General features: G+C 39.3%; 1 protein-coding gene across 10 annotated transcripts in view; it reads left to right on the top strand.

The window, feature by feature from the left end:
- kcnc3a (potassium voltage-gated channel, Shaw-related subfamily, member 3a) overlaps positions 1-18,997 on the top strand; it is a 73,842-nt gene that overhangs the window by 28,289 nt on the left and 26,556 nt on the right. For 9 of the 10 annotated variants that reach the window (XM_089128547.1, XM_089128549.1, XM_089128548.1 and 6 more), the window contains exon 3: positions 15,850-16,834. In XM_089128547.1, the coding sequence (XP_088984673.1) occupies positions 15,850-16,834 (985 nt within the window). The remainder of the gene's footprint in view (positions 1-15,849; positions 16,835-18,997) is intronic. The other variant, XM_089128550.1, reaches the window with a different exon arrangement.

Genomic DNA, 18,997 nt, shown 5'->3' on the forward strand with positions numbered 1-18,997 from the left:
GTGTTGTGATGTTGGCGGACATGACCCTGCATGACAGAGGTGACTGTTTGTCTGTGTTCTCTCACTGTTTCTGTGCTCCGTAATGATTCCTAATATGTCTTCACCTGCGTGTATACTTTTTCATTTTTCATATGTGATTCACAACATTTGTTGTCCATATGTGCAGTTGCATCAGGCAAATGCTGCAGTGCTCTGGCATATAACAGATTAGGTTAGCGCAGGATTTCTCTCTTTCTTTCTCTCGCTCTCTCTCTCTCTCTCTCACTCTTACACACACACACACGGCGCTGCTGGATATGAATAGAACAGACCTGGGGAGCAGGGAGCAACAACAGGCAGAAACATGAGCACTGTAATGGGGAGAACAGCAGGGCCTCAGTTTTTGGAGACCTGCACTTTCACCTCTGACATAAAGAGGGCGCTTTTTAAATGAACCTCATAAACACACTCTGCATCCCCAGTATCTAGTTCCACTCCATCTCTCTCTCTCTCTCTCTCTCTCTCTCTCTCTCTCTCTCTCTCTCTCTCTCTCTCTCTGATACTCTTATATCTCTGCAGTGAATGCAGAATTTGTGGCTTGCAGCAACATGTACACGCACACACTTCCCAGTCACTGCAGAGACAGACAACTGCTTTGTGACCTGAGGGTTCTCCACACCATTACACACGGCGATTATATTCACACTTACATGCTATTTACTGTATCGTGTGCAGGAAAAAAAAGAGATTAAGCCAAAAAGATGTTTGAGATAATAAAAGCCAATTTACTGATTGAAAAAGCCTAAATTAAGGAAATTCAAGTAAAGGAATTCTTTACATGTAGCATATCTTCTGCTTTTGTTTGTGTTAAACAGTCTATTAGTATTATATTAATCATTTTTAATGCTACAGTTTAATGCATAAATCCTAGTCGTATATTTCATATCCATACAAGGTGTCGCATTCATTTAAAAATCTATATTTGAACATTTCAAAGAGTCAAATGTAATTCAAGAAGAGTTAAGAGTGTTTTAACTGTGTCTTTTCTCTTGTAAATACCTTCCCTTAATTGTTTACGGTGTGAGGTAAGAAGGTACATCACAGTATATGGAAAATAGTTTTGCATGTGAATTTCTGTGAATGTGAATGTTTTATTAGGCTAATCTCATGGCTGGAGTCTTTATTTGAATGTACCTATAATCTTTTCATAATGATTTCTTCAATAGTAAAACTTTTTAATGAGTTTTCCTTTTAGCAATTACCGTACTGAATTGGTTATTTCTGAAAAATACACAATGGGACTTGCATCCATGCATTAAACCTAAAATAGCAATGGTGCCTGAACATTTAACAGTGGCATTGTTTGTATGGCTGCTAGCGCATTCCTTTGCATACATATAGTGTAGAGAAAGAGCAGCTGAGCTGACTCAATAGTGTTGTACAGTTGAGATCTGAATGCTGCTTTTTACGAAGGCAGGGTTTTTTTTTGTGCATTCTCCTTTCTAAATTAATATTCTATTCCTGATTAATTCTGATGTACTCTCTTCCTGTCCTTCTTTTGCTAGTTTCTTCCCCTCACATTCTTTCTTTTTCTTTTCATGTCTCAGTATCACCATCTCTGTGGCATAGTTAGGTCAAGTGTGCATCACCGGGCTCTGATTAGTATAGACCTGTCTGTAGGGCTTTAAACATCCCAGTTAATTGATGCTAATAGTCTGTTGTAATCTTCTGTCGGAAATGCTGTTTCTCCTTCCCTTAATCCTACTGTAGTTCTCTCGACTCTTCCATCATGCTTGCACCTCTCTTTTCAACTTTTTGTTAATTCTCTTAAATCTTTCACTGACAAACACACTTTGCACCTTCCTTTGTATTTTCCTCCATTTCGTCTCAAGTCACTTCTTAGACATTACCATCTCAGATTGTAGTATTTTTGTCTTACATATACTGTGCCATATTTGGAGGCAAAACACATGCACAGTAATTGGGTGTTTCTTCGACTATTGGCCTTCTGGACTAGAATAGTTGTTAACTATTGCATTTTAATAGACATTTTGTGGTGGTGGGAAAGACTTAAGGCGTATATCATTTTATATATCTATAGACATAATTAATCACTACTTTCACACATTTTGCGTAATTTAACACTGACAGTGTGACTGGAAATGATACATTTTTTTTAATTTCAATTTTTATTTATTTTTTTAAAATAAATACATTTTTTCTTCAGCTTTAACTTGTCTTTATTGTAGTCTTTTCTTCTCACACTGTTATTCACTGACAGTGTTTTTCCTGGGAGATTGAGGATTCTACACTAACTTCTAAAGAAAACTTTATTGGGTTACAAATTTGTTGGTCATCATGATACAATTGATGCCACAACTGAGAAACAGTAAAACGGTTTATTTATTCCACTCTTTGTTGAGATCATAATGGTTTTGAAAATGTAATTTATATTTTTTAATCTGCTTTAGGGACCGGGTAAAAAAAAAACTTTCAAGTAAAAAATAATGCTTTAGACAATAAAAAAAGAGGGGGGGGGGGGGGATTTGTGAAAATTATGCTTAGTGGGCTTTTGTCTATGAGGTTAGGCTTTTGACTAATGCTAAGAGTGTTTTGTCAGACATTACTTATTTACACTTGTATTCATTACTAATGGTGAAAGAAGACAGGAACAGAGGGATGGACAGAGAAGAGAAATAAACGGAACAATGAGAATATGACGGCAAGATTAAGGGAAAGTGGGAGTCCTGGACACTATGATGTGCGTAAGTGTGGCCTGTAATATTCATGGTGTATTGCACAGTGCTAATAAAAATTAGGTCGCTTCATGTCAAATGAAAGCTGTGGATATGAGGAGAAACCAGAAATGGCTGGAATATAAAGGAGGGATTTTCTCCTTTTTAGATAGATTAGAAAAGATCAGAACATTTTGTAGATGTAGTGGAGTAGTGGAGGGACGTGATAGATGGCAAAGACTTGGGGTTCTTTAAACTATGACATCTGCCTCCTCTTTTGTATCCACTTCCCATCTCCTCTCCAGTCATCTGCTCTTTAAACTTGCGCGCTTGCGGCCAGATTGCTCCTTTTACTAGAGACTCTGCCTTCTGTTTCCAATACTCCAGACAAATCTAGACTTCTATTTTTAGCCCAGAGCCTATGTATATTCATAAACACCAACTGTAGATGATTTATTAATGATAGAAAAAATATATTCAGCTGTGGCTTTAGCTATGCATACCATGGACAACTCCTTTTCATTTTAGTGGTTACTCACCCTCTCTGTATAGTTCCTTATCAGTGAGTGCTGTGCAGTAACTGGCTAAGACAAGATGGTAAATGCTGTGCTGCAGCGTTTGTGGTTGATACAGTGTTGTCCAAAAGTCTGAGAACACATTAAAAAAATCTGGGATTTAAAATTTACATTTGTAAAAAAAAAAAATAAAAAAAAAAGGAAAGCTTTGGTATTTAGAAAAGATTTAAACAAAAAAAAGATCTTGTTTGTGTAACAGTGGTGATTCTCAAGCTGTTAGTTAACAGCTAATATACATTATTCAACCCATTTGGTATGAACAGATAAGCAATGTGAGGACACTTTTGTATTCTTGCAATAATCACGAATATCACTGGTAACCGCATTAACCATAGTGACTGTGGATAAAGTAAATAGAAATGATAGTGACGTCCATAGCCAGAGAGGTGGGTGGGGGGGGGGGGGGGGTGCACAACTGTCAGTCAACGTAAACATCAACCGACCAAGTAAATGATACAGTATGTACATTCATAAATCAGAAGAAAACGTGAAGAAAAGCTCCCCATAGAAAAAGAAAAAGTATTTTCCAGAAAGTTTTAAGAAAGATAATGTCAGCTGTTCAAGAACTATTAAACATTGAACATTTAGTGAAATGTTGTCTAACAGTAGCATTCAGGTAAAATACTATAGAAATTTAATCTCAGCGGTTTCTTTCATTTTTTTTCTCTCGTTTGACCAAAAAGCACTGTATTTGTGGTCATCCAGTTTGAAATGTTGACTAGAGGTTTTTCTGATTTTCCACTGCAATGTTCTCTCCATATTTACCATTCTTTGCAGTCTTTAACCACTAGCTACAACACACTGGATCCTTCACTGGAAACCAAAAATATCTCACTCCAGCTAAACGTTTACTCTATGAGTTCTTGTACCCGGGAACAATACAAGTCGACGTCGACGCCATTTCAAATAAAAGTTTAGTACGAATTATTTCCTACTAAAGCCCAATGCATTATGGGTGTTGACTTTGGTAAATGGACTGCATTTATATAGCGCTTTCACAGACCCAATGGCCACCAATGCACTTTACATTTTGCCTCACATTCACATTCATTCACCGACAGCGTCAGCTATAAAAGGCGCCATCCAGCTCGACACTTGGTCAGATGGAACCAGGGATTGAACCACCAACCTTCTAGTTTGTAGACAACCTACTACATGAACCACTTAGCCACTGTCCATTTCATATTTTTCAAATTCATGTACCCTCATAATAACTCCCCCCTCTTACTCGCATGAGATCATAGCAAGAGCAAACCACAACGATCCAATCAACTCCTGATGGACGAAATCAAATTCCATCCTACATTTCTCATCTAGAAACCATTTACTCAGATGATACATCACAATAGGGAAGATAAGACTATCGCAACTTTCATGTCATGCTGACTTTAAACGTTTTTTGTACACAAGAACATGTGAATGACCCATAAATCATGCCTGGCAGCTGTAATGTGCTGCTCAGTAATCAAATGCCCATATTCATTTGACTTTTTTCACTCGTGGTATCAGAATTTTGATCTCTACTGTAACAATATGTGTGTCATGGCACAGCAACGTGTAGAGGGAATGCAATAATCTCAGTGTGGCTGACAATGAAAGTGTGAAAGTCAGAATAAACATAACTAGTGTAGGTTTTAAATATATATATATATATATTTATTTTTTGTGAAGGAATTTTATGTGTAAGTGTGAGCTGTCATAAGGTCACCTTGTCTACACAGGATGCGTGTGACGCAACTAAAAACAATAAAACTTATTATAAACAGTGATTCTGTCTACACTGGATGCGGCGCAATGCGAGTGAAAAATCTACAACAGTAAATTGATGCCTTGTTCTGTTTATGACGTACTGACACAAAGGACAAATGCTTTCTGCTTTAAGAGTCGACTAGAATCACGTCCGGTGTAGACACTGTGTAACACACTGCAGCACACACACACACACACACACACACACACACACACACACACACACACACACACATTGCTGATCTGAGAACAATGTTCAGAGGGATCTAAGACCAAAGCTTTGACCTTTTGTGCTTCCAGGAATCTGCAGTTCTGTGTTCTATGCAGTGTTCTGCACTATACAACAAAATATTGTTGTTTTGTAAGACATGATGCATTGGTTTTTGATCTCGTCAGGCCTTCTGATTTGCTAGAGCATGTTTTCTAGTATTTGCTCTGCAGGCAATTCCTGCAGAAATCTAGCAGGCGTGTCCCACAGAGCTGACACAGTGTATCTGGGAAAAGCAACACTTAAATTCCTCTTGGAATAGCTCGCTTTACTTACTTACTCAACCGTTCTCAAGCCAAGTAATAGTGAAGGTTCTTCTGAGCTTTCTGAAACAATTTCTGCAATTTTCTGTGGAAAGATGATGATTGTGCTAATCCTAAATGGAGTGTGGATTTTCACTTGGTCTTGTGAATAATAAACTCCACTGTAAAGAGAAAACATTTAGCATAAATATGCAACTAGTCCTTGAAATAATTTGGAATCATACACTTGATGATCTTATGCCATGTATTACATATTCCATAAAGTAAGAAAACTGTATTGCTACAATTTGTATAGATATTTGAGCTTGTAAGTTGCAATTTTCATTACTCTAGTCTAATGCAATATACAGAGTCTAATTTTAATGACAGTCACATGACAAAAGATGAAAATATTCATTTTGAAGTACTTATACATAATGGTATTATTGTTTTGTCTTTAAAGAATAATTGATACATTACCAGTGATAAACCTGCAAACATCATTTCTGTGTGCTTATTTTTCATGAAAATAATGTCACAATGAAAATTAATAATATACTAAAAGCTCCTAGTTTTTGGCCTCATTCTCTTGGTGGGTGAGATTTAAATGTAAAAATGCATTAAAGTTATGAGCTTAGCTTAGCTTCATGCTTATATTCATTGTCCGATTGGCAGGCTAAAGTCTTAGCAGAACGCCCTGTTCGTTTCCCTTCATAAACCTTTATACCCACTCAAATTTAAAGACGTAGGGCCCAAAACAGTGTGAAATTCTATGTTAAACTTATCTGTTGATCATCTTCATTGGTGTGCTAGGGGATAGTTATACTGTACACTCATTCCGATGTGTAAAATCCATTGTCATTCTCCTACGGTTCAGATATTGGTGTCTTATTCAACTTTTATGAGGTTGGTTTTAGGACCCAACATTCGCATGCTCTGACATTCAAGTTTGTGTAAGTTGTTCATCATGTGAACTTTTTGCATGGTATGTTTCTGCGTGTTCTTAGAAAGTTTGACAGTATCGAGTCAGCAGGCACCATCTCAAGGGGTCATATTTCATGCAACCTTTCTTACAGAAAAAGCTGGTCATGATGGTTACAAACATGTTCATATTGGCGGTGGATCTTGTAATGGAATAGAGGAACAAGAGCAGATATGTGGGCAGCAAATAGCCATTAGGAGCGTATCTACACTCCCAGGAGTGGCATTAAGGCATTATGGTGAAGAGTTACTTCATTCCAGGAGAGTCGCTCCTGCTCGAGTCCTTATTCATCCTCTAAATCTTTAAACAGTGATGCTCTTAGACTTCATTCCACAACTGTGGAGCCAGACTGCAGTGATACAAGAAAATATTAATTCTGTTCTTGCATAAGCATTGAGGTTTTGTGACCTTCAAGAATCTAGGGGGTGTTCACTCACTCATACAGTGCTCTGCAGTGTGGAAGCGAACTGAAAGATATGAATTTTCAAAGAGAGTTGTCAGAGAGTCACTTGTGCGACTTGCGCTTTGGTGATGCGAGTCGAGCGACATGACGACAAAGTTGAGAAAAAAGTTTAACTTTATGCAAATGGTTGGTGACTTTCAGACACTGTAGTCAGGTGTGGCAAAACAGAGATGTATGAAATGATATAAAATGATAAGAAAATGAAATGATATAAGATGCATAATAGGCATATAAACTCACCTAAAGGATTATTAGGAACACCTGTTCAATTACTTATTAATGCAATTATTTAATCAACCAATCACATGGCAGTTGCTTCAATGCATTTAGGGGTGTGGTCCTGGTCAAGACAATCTCCTGAACTCCAAACTGAATGTCAGAATGGGGAAGGTGATTTAAGTAATTTTGAGCGTGGCATGGTTGTTGGTGCCAGACGGGCCAGTCTGAGTATTTCACAATCTGCTCAGTTACTGGGATTTTCACATACAACCATTTCTAGGGTTTACAAAGAATGGTGTGAAAAGGGAAAAACAAGCAGTATGTGGCAGTCCTGTGGGTGAAAATGCCTTGTTGATGCAGTCAAAGGTCAAAGGGGAAGGGGCCGACTGATTCAAGCTGATAGAAGAGCAACTTTGACTGAAATAACCACTCGTTATAACTGAGGTATGCAGCAAAGCATTTGTGAAGCCACAACACGCACAACTTTGAGGTGGATGGGCTAAAACAGCAGAAGACCCCACCGGGTACCACTCTTATCCACTACAAATAGGAAAAAGAGGCTACAATTTACAAGAGCTCACCAAAATTGGACAGTTGAAGACTGGAAAAATGTTGCCTGGTCTGATGAGTCTCGATTCCTGTTGAGACATTCAGATGGTAGAGTCAGAATTTGGTGTAAACAGAATGAGAACATGGATCCATCATGACTTGTTATCACTGTGCAGGCTGGTGGTGGTGGTGTACTGGTCAAGTCAAGACAAGTCACCTTTATTTATGTAGCGCTTTTTACAATACAGATTGTATCAAAGCAGCTTCACAGTGATGACATGAAAATAATACAACACAGATCAATAATATTGTTGAATATTAAATGTCCCCAACTAAGCAAGCCAAAAGCCAAGGCAACAGTGGCAATCAGGTGACAGAATGGAGAGAAAGAAAAAACCTTGGGAGAAACCAGGCTCAGTCGGGGGCCAGTTCTCCTCTGGCCAACGAAGGAACAGCATGTGATTGTTTAAATGTCACGGCCTACCTGAGCATTGTTTCTGACCATGTCCATCCCTTTATGGCCGCCATGTATCAATCCTCTGATGGCTACTTCCAGCAGGATAATGCACCATGTCAAAAAGCCAAAAAGCTCGAATCATTTCAAATTGGTCTCTTGAACATGCCAATGCGTTCACTGTACTAAAATGGCCCCCACAGTCACCAGATCTCAACCCAATAGAGCATTTTTGGGATGTGGTGGAACAGGAGCTTGGTGCCTTGGATGTGCTTCCCACAAATCTCCATCAACTGCAAGATGCTATCCTATCAATACGGGCCAACATTTCTAAAGAATGCTTTCTGAACCTTTTTGAATTAATGCCAAGGCGTGAATGAAACGCAAATGCTCTCTTTGTGTTTGACCCAAAGCGAAAGGGGGTCAAACACAGTATTAGTATGGTGTTCCTAATAATCCTTTAGATGAGTATATATATATATATACACTCACTGGCCACTTTATTAGGTACACCTGTCCAACTGCGCGTTAACACTTAATTTCTAAGCAGCCAATCACATGGCGGCAACTCAGTGCATTTAGGCATGTAGACATGGTCAAGACAATCTCCTGCAGTTCAAACCGAGCATCAGTATGGGGAAGAAAGGTGATTTGAGTGACTTTGAACATGGCATGATTGTTGGTGCCAGAAGGGCTGGTCTGAGTATTTCAGAAACTGCTAATCTACTGGGATTTTCACGCACAACCATCTCTAGGGTTTACAGAGAATGGTCCGAAAAAGAAAAAACATCCAGTGAGCGGCAGTTCTGTGGGCGGAAATGCCTTGTTGATGCCAGAGGTCAGAGGAGAATGGCCAGACTGGTTCGAGCTGATAGAAGGGCAACAGTGACTCAAATAACCACCCGTTACAACCAAGGTGGGCAGAAGAGCATCTCTGAACGCACAGTACGTCGAACTTTGAGGCAGATGGGCTACAGCAGCAGAAGACCACACTGGGTGCCACTCCTTTCAGCTAAGAACAGGAAACTGAGGCTACAGTTTGCACAAGCTCATCGAAATTGGACAATAGAAGATTGGAAAAACGTTGCCTGGTCTGATGAGTCTCGATTTCTGCTGCGACATTCGGATGGTAGGGTCAGAATTTGGCGTCTACAACATGAAAGCATGGATCCATCCTGCCTTGTATCAACGGTTCAGGCTGGTGGTGGTGGTGTCATGGTGTGGGGAATATTTTCTTGGCACTCTTTGGGCCCCTTGGTACCAATTGAGCATCGTTGCAACGCCACAGCCTACCTGAGTATTGTTGCTGACCATGTCCATCCCTTTATGACCACAATGTACCCAACTTCTGATGGCTACTTTCAGCAGGATAATGCGCCATGTCATAAAGCTGGAATCATCTCAGACTGGTTTCTTGAACATGACAATGAGTTCGCTGTACTCAAATGGCCTCCACAGTCACCAGATCTCAATCCAATAGAGCATCTTTGGGATGTGGTGGAACGGGAGATTCGCATCATGGATGTGCAGCCGACAAATCTGCGGCAACTGTGTGATGCCATCATGTCAATATGGACCAAACTCCCTGAGGAATGCTTCCAGCACCTTGTTGAATCTATGCCACGAAGAATTGAGGCAGTTCTGAAGGCAAAAGGGGGTCCAACCCGTTACTAGCATGGGGTACCTAATAAAGTGGCCGGTGAGTGTATATATATATATATATTCATTTTGTCAGAAAAAATTGTTGGCATTTAGACGAGTTAGCCACGGTATGATGCACTCTGCGCTGGTGCAAACACTTTCCTTTCCAGAATATTAAAGAAAACTGATTGGAGCTCGCTTGTATCTGGAGCAGAACGTGTGGAGTGCTGGTGACATTGTGCGTGGTGGTGGTGGTGGAGTGTCTGCTTGACACACAAACGGGTCCCTCATCAGGATTTTGAGGGCACGACAAGATGGGCTCGTTAAATTAGTTCATGCTAATCGGGTTGGGGAATTAGTTAATTCTCACAGGATGCCACAGTCCTTCATTTGACTGCTTCTCGTTCGTCATGGGAGGATTGACCTGACTGCAGCTATTTGAGAGATGTCCTTAAAACTGTTTTTTAGGTGTCTTAATTCAAACGGTTAAGAAACTGTGTTTTTGTTTGTATCTGTTTTCTTCATTTGCTATTGTTTTTTATGGGGACTGAAAGGAATGTCAGTATTTTTGTCTAATTTTCTAAATGTCTAATCTTTAAAATAATAAATTTACTTTTTGAGAATCTTAAAATTGAGAATCACAATTTTTTTTCACATAGAGATCACTGTTCTCTGACAATTCTGAACAGATAACTAAACTAGATAACCTGTACTCTACTATTGGTTCTGACAAAAAAACAAATCTCAGTCTAATTCACATGCTCAGCATTGAATGTTATTTTTTTGTTGTTGTTGTGATTAATATTGTGTCTGTAATAACATCATGACTGAATAAAGAATTTAAACTGAACTGAACTGAAAATGTTAATTGCTTAATTATTAATCAGTTTAAATGAATGATTCAATGACTCACTCGTTATTACTTTACAGTTGTGTTCGACTTGAAGCAGCTCTGCTCAGACAGATTGTTGTATGATATCAAGTACAGTGAGGGTGATTAGAGAGCAGACGGTATATCATTTGATGTCATACACCGATCAGTCTGCCCAGCGCCTCTTCAAGTCAAACACACCTTACTTGTTTCATTACTGATTAAATCAGCGTTTAATGAAAAAGTCTAATCATCGTCTTTAAAGAATAAGATCTTGTTGGTCTTAGAATCGAGATCACAATCTTTACGCTTAATCACGCATGAAATTCAAATTCACACTATTGATTTTTTTTGAATGCATGTTACAGATCTTATTATCAAAGTATTTGCTTAATTTTTTACTTGGTTGCAATCAAAATTATTCAATAAAATTGACATTTTCTGCTGAGAACCAAATTGTATTAATTCAACAAAGGGATCAGTAAAATATTATGGGAAGTTTATTAATGCACATTTGAGTGATTCTGAGAATGTTAAGATTATCATTTAAGAAAAAGAAAAAAATCGAATTGGCTCTAAACATTCATGTGCAAAATTATTCAACCCCCAAAAGTCACATTTTGTGTAGAACCTTTTTTTTTTTATTCTTTAGAACCTCCAATAAACGCTGCCTGTAAGTGCTTAGAAGCGTCTGTCGCCTCTCTACTGCAATCTCTACCCATTCCTTGGGTAGAGATTGCCGAGAACAAGAACATTCTACGACTAATCCCTGAACCAAGCTTCAGTAGATTTAGATGTATCTGCCGGAAAGTCCATTTAAAGTCCATCGCCATCTTTGCCAAAATGGCTTGATACTTCAAAGAAGTCATGATGTCCTTCAAACAGTCAAGATTTCCACCTCTTGCAACAGCAAAGCACCCCCATAACAAGACTGGAGCACCTCCGTGTTTGACCATGGAGATGGTTGTTCTTCTGCTCATAAACTTTGCTTTTTTTGCACCGACACATCATAGATCCCAACACATTCTCATCACAAGGCGTCATATACGACACTTTTGCCAAAGCGTAGACATCCTACGCACATGGCACTCATTAGCTTCAAATGAGATGCTTCTGTTATGGTAGGTTTAGGTCTGGGATAGGGTTAGGGTTAGACCACTAGGAGGCGCTTTCTGCCCCAAATATATCTGTGTCTCATTTGACGCTAATGGGTGCCATGTGCGTTGGATGTCTACGCTTTGACAAAAGCGTGGTAATGGTATATGGCGCCTTGGGATGAGAACGGGCTCTAGATCCATGGGTCCAAAAAGTACACTCCATAAATCATTCTTCCAGGACTCCACAGATCTATCCAAATTAATTTGAGCATATTCAAGTCTGCCTTTTACGTTCTTCTTGGTCAAGAGTGGGATTCTGCAAGATATCCCAACATGAAGGCCATGCTTTTCTAGTGTTCTTCTTATATTATGCTATTAAGTTTTTTACTTGTATCACATGCTCTTGTAATCCTTTACTCTCAGTTAATCTGATCAAACATTTTATTCCCCTTAATGATATTTTGCTTTTTCTTCACCACATTAAAAGTTTTCTGGTACAACAAATGTTAACCTAATGAATAAGGGCTGCCAGCTGTGTCTCTAGGAACGTTTAGTGTTTTGGAATCTGTTGTAGCCATAGAATTTTTTATGTAATAAAACATTTTCTTCTCTCTTTTGTGAGAGTTCTTTTGACTTGGCTATTTTCTACTCAACTTTAGCACTTGCATGGGATGAATTCATTTATGTGTAACAGAACAATCTCTTTCAGTTTTGCTATAGAGTTTCCAAAGGCTTAATTGTATTTTAACACAATTTTAAATTATACCAAACAATGAAGTGACTGAAAACAGCATGTTGAATAATTATGACAGCTACCACAATAAAAAAGCATTACATTATATATTGACATTATCTCTTGTAAACTATTATAGATGCCACTAAACTATTATAGATGCATTTTTTAGAACTATATTTAGAAAAGCTTACATTTGTAAATTATTACAGTCTCCGGGGGGTTTAATAATTTAGATTGCAACTGTATAATAATGATTAAACAAAATGTAATATTTAATTTATTTAATATTAATTAATATTTTATTTAATATTTTAATTTATGTTTGAATGCAATGGCCAAATCCAGTCAACATCTCATAGAAACATGTCCCCATCCTACATTTATTTTTATTTTTCATAATTCGTTTGTACATCGCAATACGGAAGAAAATATCTGTTCATATTTCGGTTTCATTGCAACCCTTAATAAACAAAATAATAATGATAAAAAGATACTTAATTTTTCTTTCAGTGAATAAAAATTATATTTATTTTTCTTACCCCATTGGCAAGTTTTTCTTTTTCTCTTTTTGTTTCATCAACATTTTGTGATTATTCATTCTTTAAAAAACAATTTGGCAATGGTGTAAGGTAAAATAAACTTTACTCACAATATATTCTCTGAAGATAAATCTCAGGTAAATATATTTAGTTTAGATACTGGGAAAACCAGCTAAAACACTTGATGACTAGTATGACAATTATTTTTGCACTGTAAATGTCTGCCATGCCATTGTGAAATGTGTGGGACATCTGGGCAACTTGCAGGAAAGCCACAGAGACAGAAAAATTGAAAACATGGTAGGAGGACTGTCAGTGCAGAGGAGCCAGAAGACTGGAGGCAGAAAAGGAGGTGGAGAGATATTCCTCTGCAAAAGGAATGGTTTACCCCAGTAAAGGGAGGAGGGGCAAGTGTGGACTGACAGAGAGGAGGGGGAGAAATGAGAAGCGGGGAGTGGGGAGAATAATGCGAGCACTGCAGAGGGGGAATGGCAGCAGCAGCGCTTCACACACACACACTTCCAAATAAATGGCTTTAATGATGGGCTACATAAAAAAAAATCACAGTATGGATGCTGGCACTGAGGTGGACTGAGATAAACAGATTATATTGATTGCAGGTGATGGTAGAAGAGGCTGTGGGTTTTAACAAGAGATGTGCACCAGCCAATCAATGTACATCTATCTACAGGAGAGACAACATGACATCTCTTTTTTCAGAATGGTGACCACGCACACTGCTATAATTCACTAGCCCCTTTTTTCATTTCTAATTATTATTATTTGTTCTCTCTCTCTCTCTCTCTTCTTCCCCTCCATTACAGTACTGTGTATACATACCCATCTCTTCTCTCATTCACTGCCTCTATCATCTACTCTCCTTGTCTTCACACTCATTTCACAAAGTCTCCTTTACCCCATCTTCCTTTTCTGTGGTGTTTCCTCAGTGCAGCGTGTCAATGAGACTGCTGCATTAACACCAGTCTCACTATTCACAGAGCACTCGCTGTTTTGTTGTAGTATTTGGCGCCCTCTATCTGTGGTAGAACGATCTCTTTGTGATTGAGAACGACCTCTGCAGTGGTTCAAACTGCATCACAGCAGCCCCTGGATGTTATAGCACTAATGTATATGCTTGTTTTCAATGTTCTTCTGTACCTGCTGCCAACAGCTTACGGTTTTGAGCACAGAAAGAGAGAATCCCAGCTTGCTATTTTGATTTATAAAATCCATCTATCTAGAAAGGTGTCTTGAACCTTTTTCAGTCCAAGGACACTTTGTTGTATAGAAAGACCAAGCAGGGACGGGACCCTCTGTTAAGGTTTTAATTGAGTGTTGCATTTTAAGCCTGGCCTATAATAATGTGTGTTGTTTCATATTAATGCATTCACATATTTTATGATACGTAAGTTGCAGGGCCATTAAAACAACTATTATTATTACATTTAAATTTTACATGGTATATTTGAATCTTTGAGAAACAATGAAACGTTTAGTGGAACTCAGCTTTTTAAGTTTAGGTTTAGCTTGGTTCATTTTCTACAAAATTTAAGATGCGTCCCAATTTGTGTGCTTGTGCTCTATTCTATGGTAGCCATTTTGTAGTATAGGCCTACCGTAAATAGTGTGAATAGAGTGTTCCTACTGAAAATACCGACAAGAAATGGTGCACTTAAAATACTGGGATGATGCACTTTTTAACCGTACAAACAACAGGGGAAGGGCTTTCAGACTAGACGAGAAAATAATCTTCTAAAATTCATACATTAAGCTACGGCCACATTTAGTTGTTATGCTGGGGAAATTCCAGTCAATTAATTAGGAATTCACTCACATGAGGGTCAAAGAGTGCGGAAATGCAGAGTTTATGGATTCCCCACATTGACAAACGTGCTCCGTACATCGCTACACTGTTGACTATAGACAAGAAGTTTTTTTCACATGAGTTTACTAATGTGAAATTGTAGAGTACATACTATATATATATATTATGTCATTTGGGACACAACTAAGGCTCAATCCCAATTCACCCCTTGGCCCTACCCCTCCGTTTTGCGCGTTCACGTCTAGGAGTATGAAGTCGGGGGTAGGGCGAGGGGTAGGGCTACATATCCCTCAAAACTGAGATTTTTCAGAGGCACACTCCAATCGAAGGGCTACAAGAAAGATCACAGAATGCATCGCAAGTCACCTGCGAGATGGCTTAAATTTAGCACCAGATGACACCACCATGCACTTTATTTACTCTTATAATAATACTACAGTCATTTAAATTAAGAAATTGTATAATGACTTACCTTTCCGAATCAGAAAAGACATACATTTTTCTCAAAGTTAAGAGCAGTCATGGAGAAATCCTGTAAAAACGTAACGGGAGAGCCATCGCCGACGACCGATAACGTATCAGGTTCACGAAGGGTTGTTCCATTTCGTAGGGGAATATTTCAACCCCTTGGCCCTTGTAACTCTGTTTTAGGGTACAAGGGGTGAATTGGGATTGAGCCTTAGTGTTTGCTATAAAACAATAATTGGCGGAGCGCTTGTTGAAGACCCTGATCTAGGTCATGTTGATGATCAGACTGTTATTGTTTCTGCAATTTTGCCATAGAAATGACACTGTAACCGTTCTTGATGTTAATAGTGATCCAGTAGTGATCTCACTGATTTCTCTGTATAATATAATTGTGCTCATCTTCTCATCTCTCTTTGTGTCTTCCTGTCTCTCTCTGTCTTCCTCTCTCTGTTTTTAGTATGTGGCGTTCGGCTCGCTCCTGTTCATCCTCATCTCCATCTCAACGTTTTGCTTGGAGACACATGAGGCCTTCAACACCATCTACAATAAGACAGAGAACGTGACAGTGGGGAACGTCACGCGGGAGGAGATTGTGTATGAGGTAGTGACGGACAACTGGCTGACCTACGTGGAGGGCGTATGCGTCATCTGGTTCACCATCGAGGTGTTCGCCCGTGTCATCTTCTGCCCGGACAAGGCCGAGTTCTTCAAGAGCTCGCTGAACATCATTGACTTTGTAGCCATCCTGCCCTTTTACCTGGAGGTGGCGTTGAGCGGCCTCTCCTCTAAAGCGGCGAAAGACGTGCTGGGCTTTTTGCGCGTGGTGCGATTCGTCCGAATCCTGCGAATCTTCAAGCTAACTCGGCATTTCGTGGGGCTGAGAGTGCTGGGTCACACGCTCCGCGCCAGCACCAATGAATTCTTGCTCCTTATCATCTTCCTCGCTCTCGGAGTGCTCATCTTCGCCACTATGATCTACTACGCCGAGCGCATCGGCGCCGACCCTGCTGACCCCACGGCGAGCGCCCACACCACCTTCAAAAACATCCCCATCGGCTTCTGGTGGGCCGTGGTCACCATGACAACACTGGGCTATGGTGACATGTATCCCGAAACATGGTCTGGTATGTTGGTGGGTGCCCTGTGCGCCCTGGCAGGCGTGCTGACCATCGCCATGCCTGTGCCCGTCATTGTAAATAACTTCGGCATGTACTACTCTCTGGCCATGGCCAAGCAGAAGCTGCCCAAGAAAAAGAACAAGCACATCCCGCGGGCTCCGCAGCCTGGATCGCCCAACTACTGTAAGCCAGATGCCCTGGCAATGGCCACTGCCTCACCGCACAGGATCATGGGTAATGTGCTGGGCGGTATGGTGGGCTCTGGAAGCATGGCAGGAGACTGTCCTCTTGCACAGGAGGAAATCATAGAGATTAACAGAGCAGGTGTGTGTGCGTGTGAGTGTGAGTGTAGCCATGTGTTTACATGTCTGTGTGTGTGAGGTCTCTCTGCACTGACAGCCAGGTTACATTTCCAACAATAAGCCAAACAAGTGCTTTATTACCAACAAAAATATGCTATAGTGAGTATATTTTTGAGAGTGATGTCAGCTAGCCCCATCTCACCCATCATGAACGTTCTGCCTGTGCTCATCACTTACAGACCTTTATAATGAAATGCCATCGCCTAAACTGGGTCTTTTATATAATCTTGTGTGTAAAACTGTCTACACACATACACACACACATACAGTATATATTTGAAAGTAGTAATATGCAAAACTGGGCTGTCACGGCCAATTTTGACAGAGGACAGGGATGTTATTATTAAAATGTATAGCAGGATTATGTTTCATGCGTTCCAATCAGTTCCTAAGGCTACTAGAAAATATCCCAGCCAATCAGAAGAGAAGGGAAAATGATCCTGAATCTAGCAAACAGCTTTTGGTAGATGATTGACACGTACAGTCCTATTTGTGTGTGCAGTTTATTTGCGCACTCGACTGCACAAACTCATTTTGCTAATCATTATATTTGTCTTATTTTCCAGTAAAAATTATTTTTTTTAATCCAAATATATATACACACAAACTATCGTTAAAAAACAAACAAACAATAGACAAAGAAAATCATATTTTTTTGGCTATACGTGTGTGTTTGCATGTGAAGGTGTCAGTCAGGTTGAGCCTGTGCATGAGTTCATGCAGCCGAGAGAGCTCCGTCTGTCATTACTGTGTGTGCAGAACTCAAATATACACACCCCATGCTAAAATTAACATGAGGCAGATTAGTCACGACCCCTCAGATTAGCATTATGCGATATTTGATCTATAATGCAGGCAGACGGTTTCAAATCAACAGCACTCTGCTTACCTCTGGTGATTTTCAACTGATTTCAAAACCGATTTTGTCAGATGTGTAATAGATTCAACATTACATCTTTATAAATAGGATAACTTGGACATTTTTATCATAAAAAGTTCAATTATTTAGAACAAGCAGCCTCTTAAGTGGATGAGAGCTGTAGTTCGTAGCTGTTTTGCTTTTTCATGGAGTTCTCACAGCTGGAATTTCCTGAGGAAATAAAAGGGAGCATAATCATCCTGAGACACTTGCTGTGAAGAAACGCTTTAGCACATGTGGACTCCTGTAGCTTCAAATCCCAAACGCGCTTGACACCTGCAGTACTGGGATCATATCCATAATGTGTTGTTGAAGTGTTGTTATATATCCATAACTGTTAGTGAAGTTTTATTAAGTAGTGGAAAACGAAAATTATAAAACGTATAATTCGTCATTTGTTTGTCCCCCGTCCCCATGTATGAGTGTGTTTATTTTTTTGGGGAATGTGTGAGAGATGCTCTGATTCTGTAGCTTGATTTCTATTTAGATTTTTAAAGGGTTCACCCAAAAAAAAAATAATACTAATAATTTTTTACCCATATATGTCAATCCAAACACGAATACCTTTATTTCTTTAGTGGAAAGGTAAAGGGGATGTTGTGAAAAATGTCTTAGCTTCTCACTTCTATACAGTGAAGGTGGATATAGGACCCAAGGGATGTCAAGCTTCAAAAAGTGCAAAATAAAAATAATCAAATTAGTCTAAGCAATACAATAGGTTTATCGGAAGAACAGGCTGAAATTAAATTATTATTCACTTAACAGCCTGCCGTTTACTTCCATTGTATGGAAAAGAGCAGCTTGAACATTGTGCTAGATTTCTCCTTTTGTGTTTCATAGATAAACTAAAGTCATGTGGATATTTAACCCTTGTGTTGTGTTGAGAGTTAACCCCTGTAAAATGCCCAGTGTCAGAAATTTAGCATGATCATCTCACAGTGAGTTTGCTGCTACAACCTACGTCTACTGACTAGCCAATAAAAATGCAAAATGAAATGCCATGTTGATCAATGCAACATGGCATTAAAACTTAACACTACTTACCTCGAGCTCCATTTGCAAAATTAGCTTACCAATTTGGCCTCTTTTCCCTAGCCATGACTGTCGATATTCTCCTCTTTCGCTTCCTCCACCACAATTGCCAAAGTCAGATTCCACTTGCTCGATTTGTTCACCACTAACGCTAGCTGATGACATTTTATTCTT

This window comes from Pimephales promelas, chromosome 3 (assembly GCF_988280905.1).
Source record: "Pimephales promelas chromosome 3, fPimPro1.hap1.1, whole genome shotgun sequence".
In the NCBI taxonomy this organism is placed as follows: Eukaryota; Metazoa; Chordata; class Actinopteri; order Cypriniformes; family Leuciscidae; genus Pimephales; species Pimephales promelas.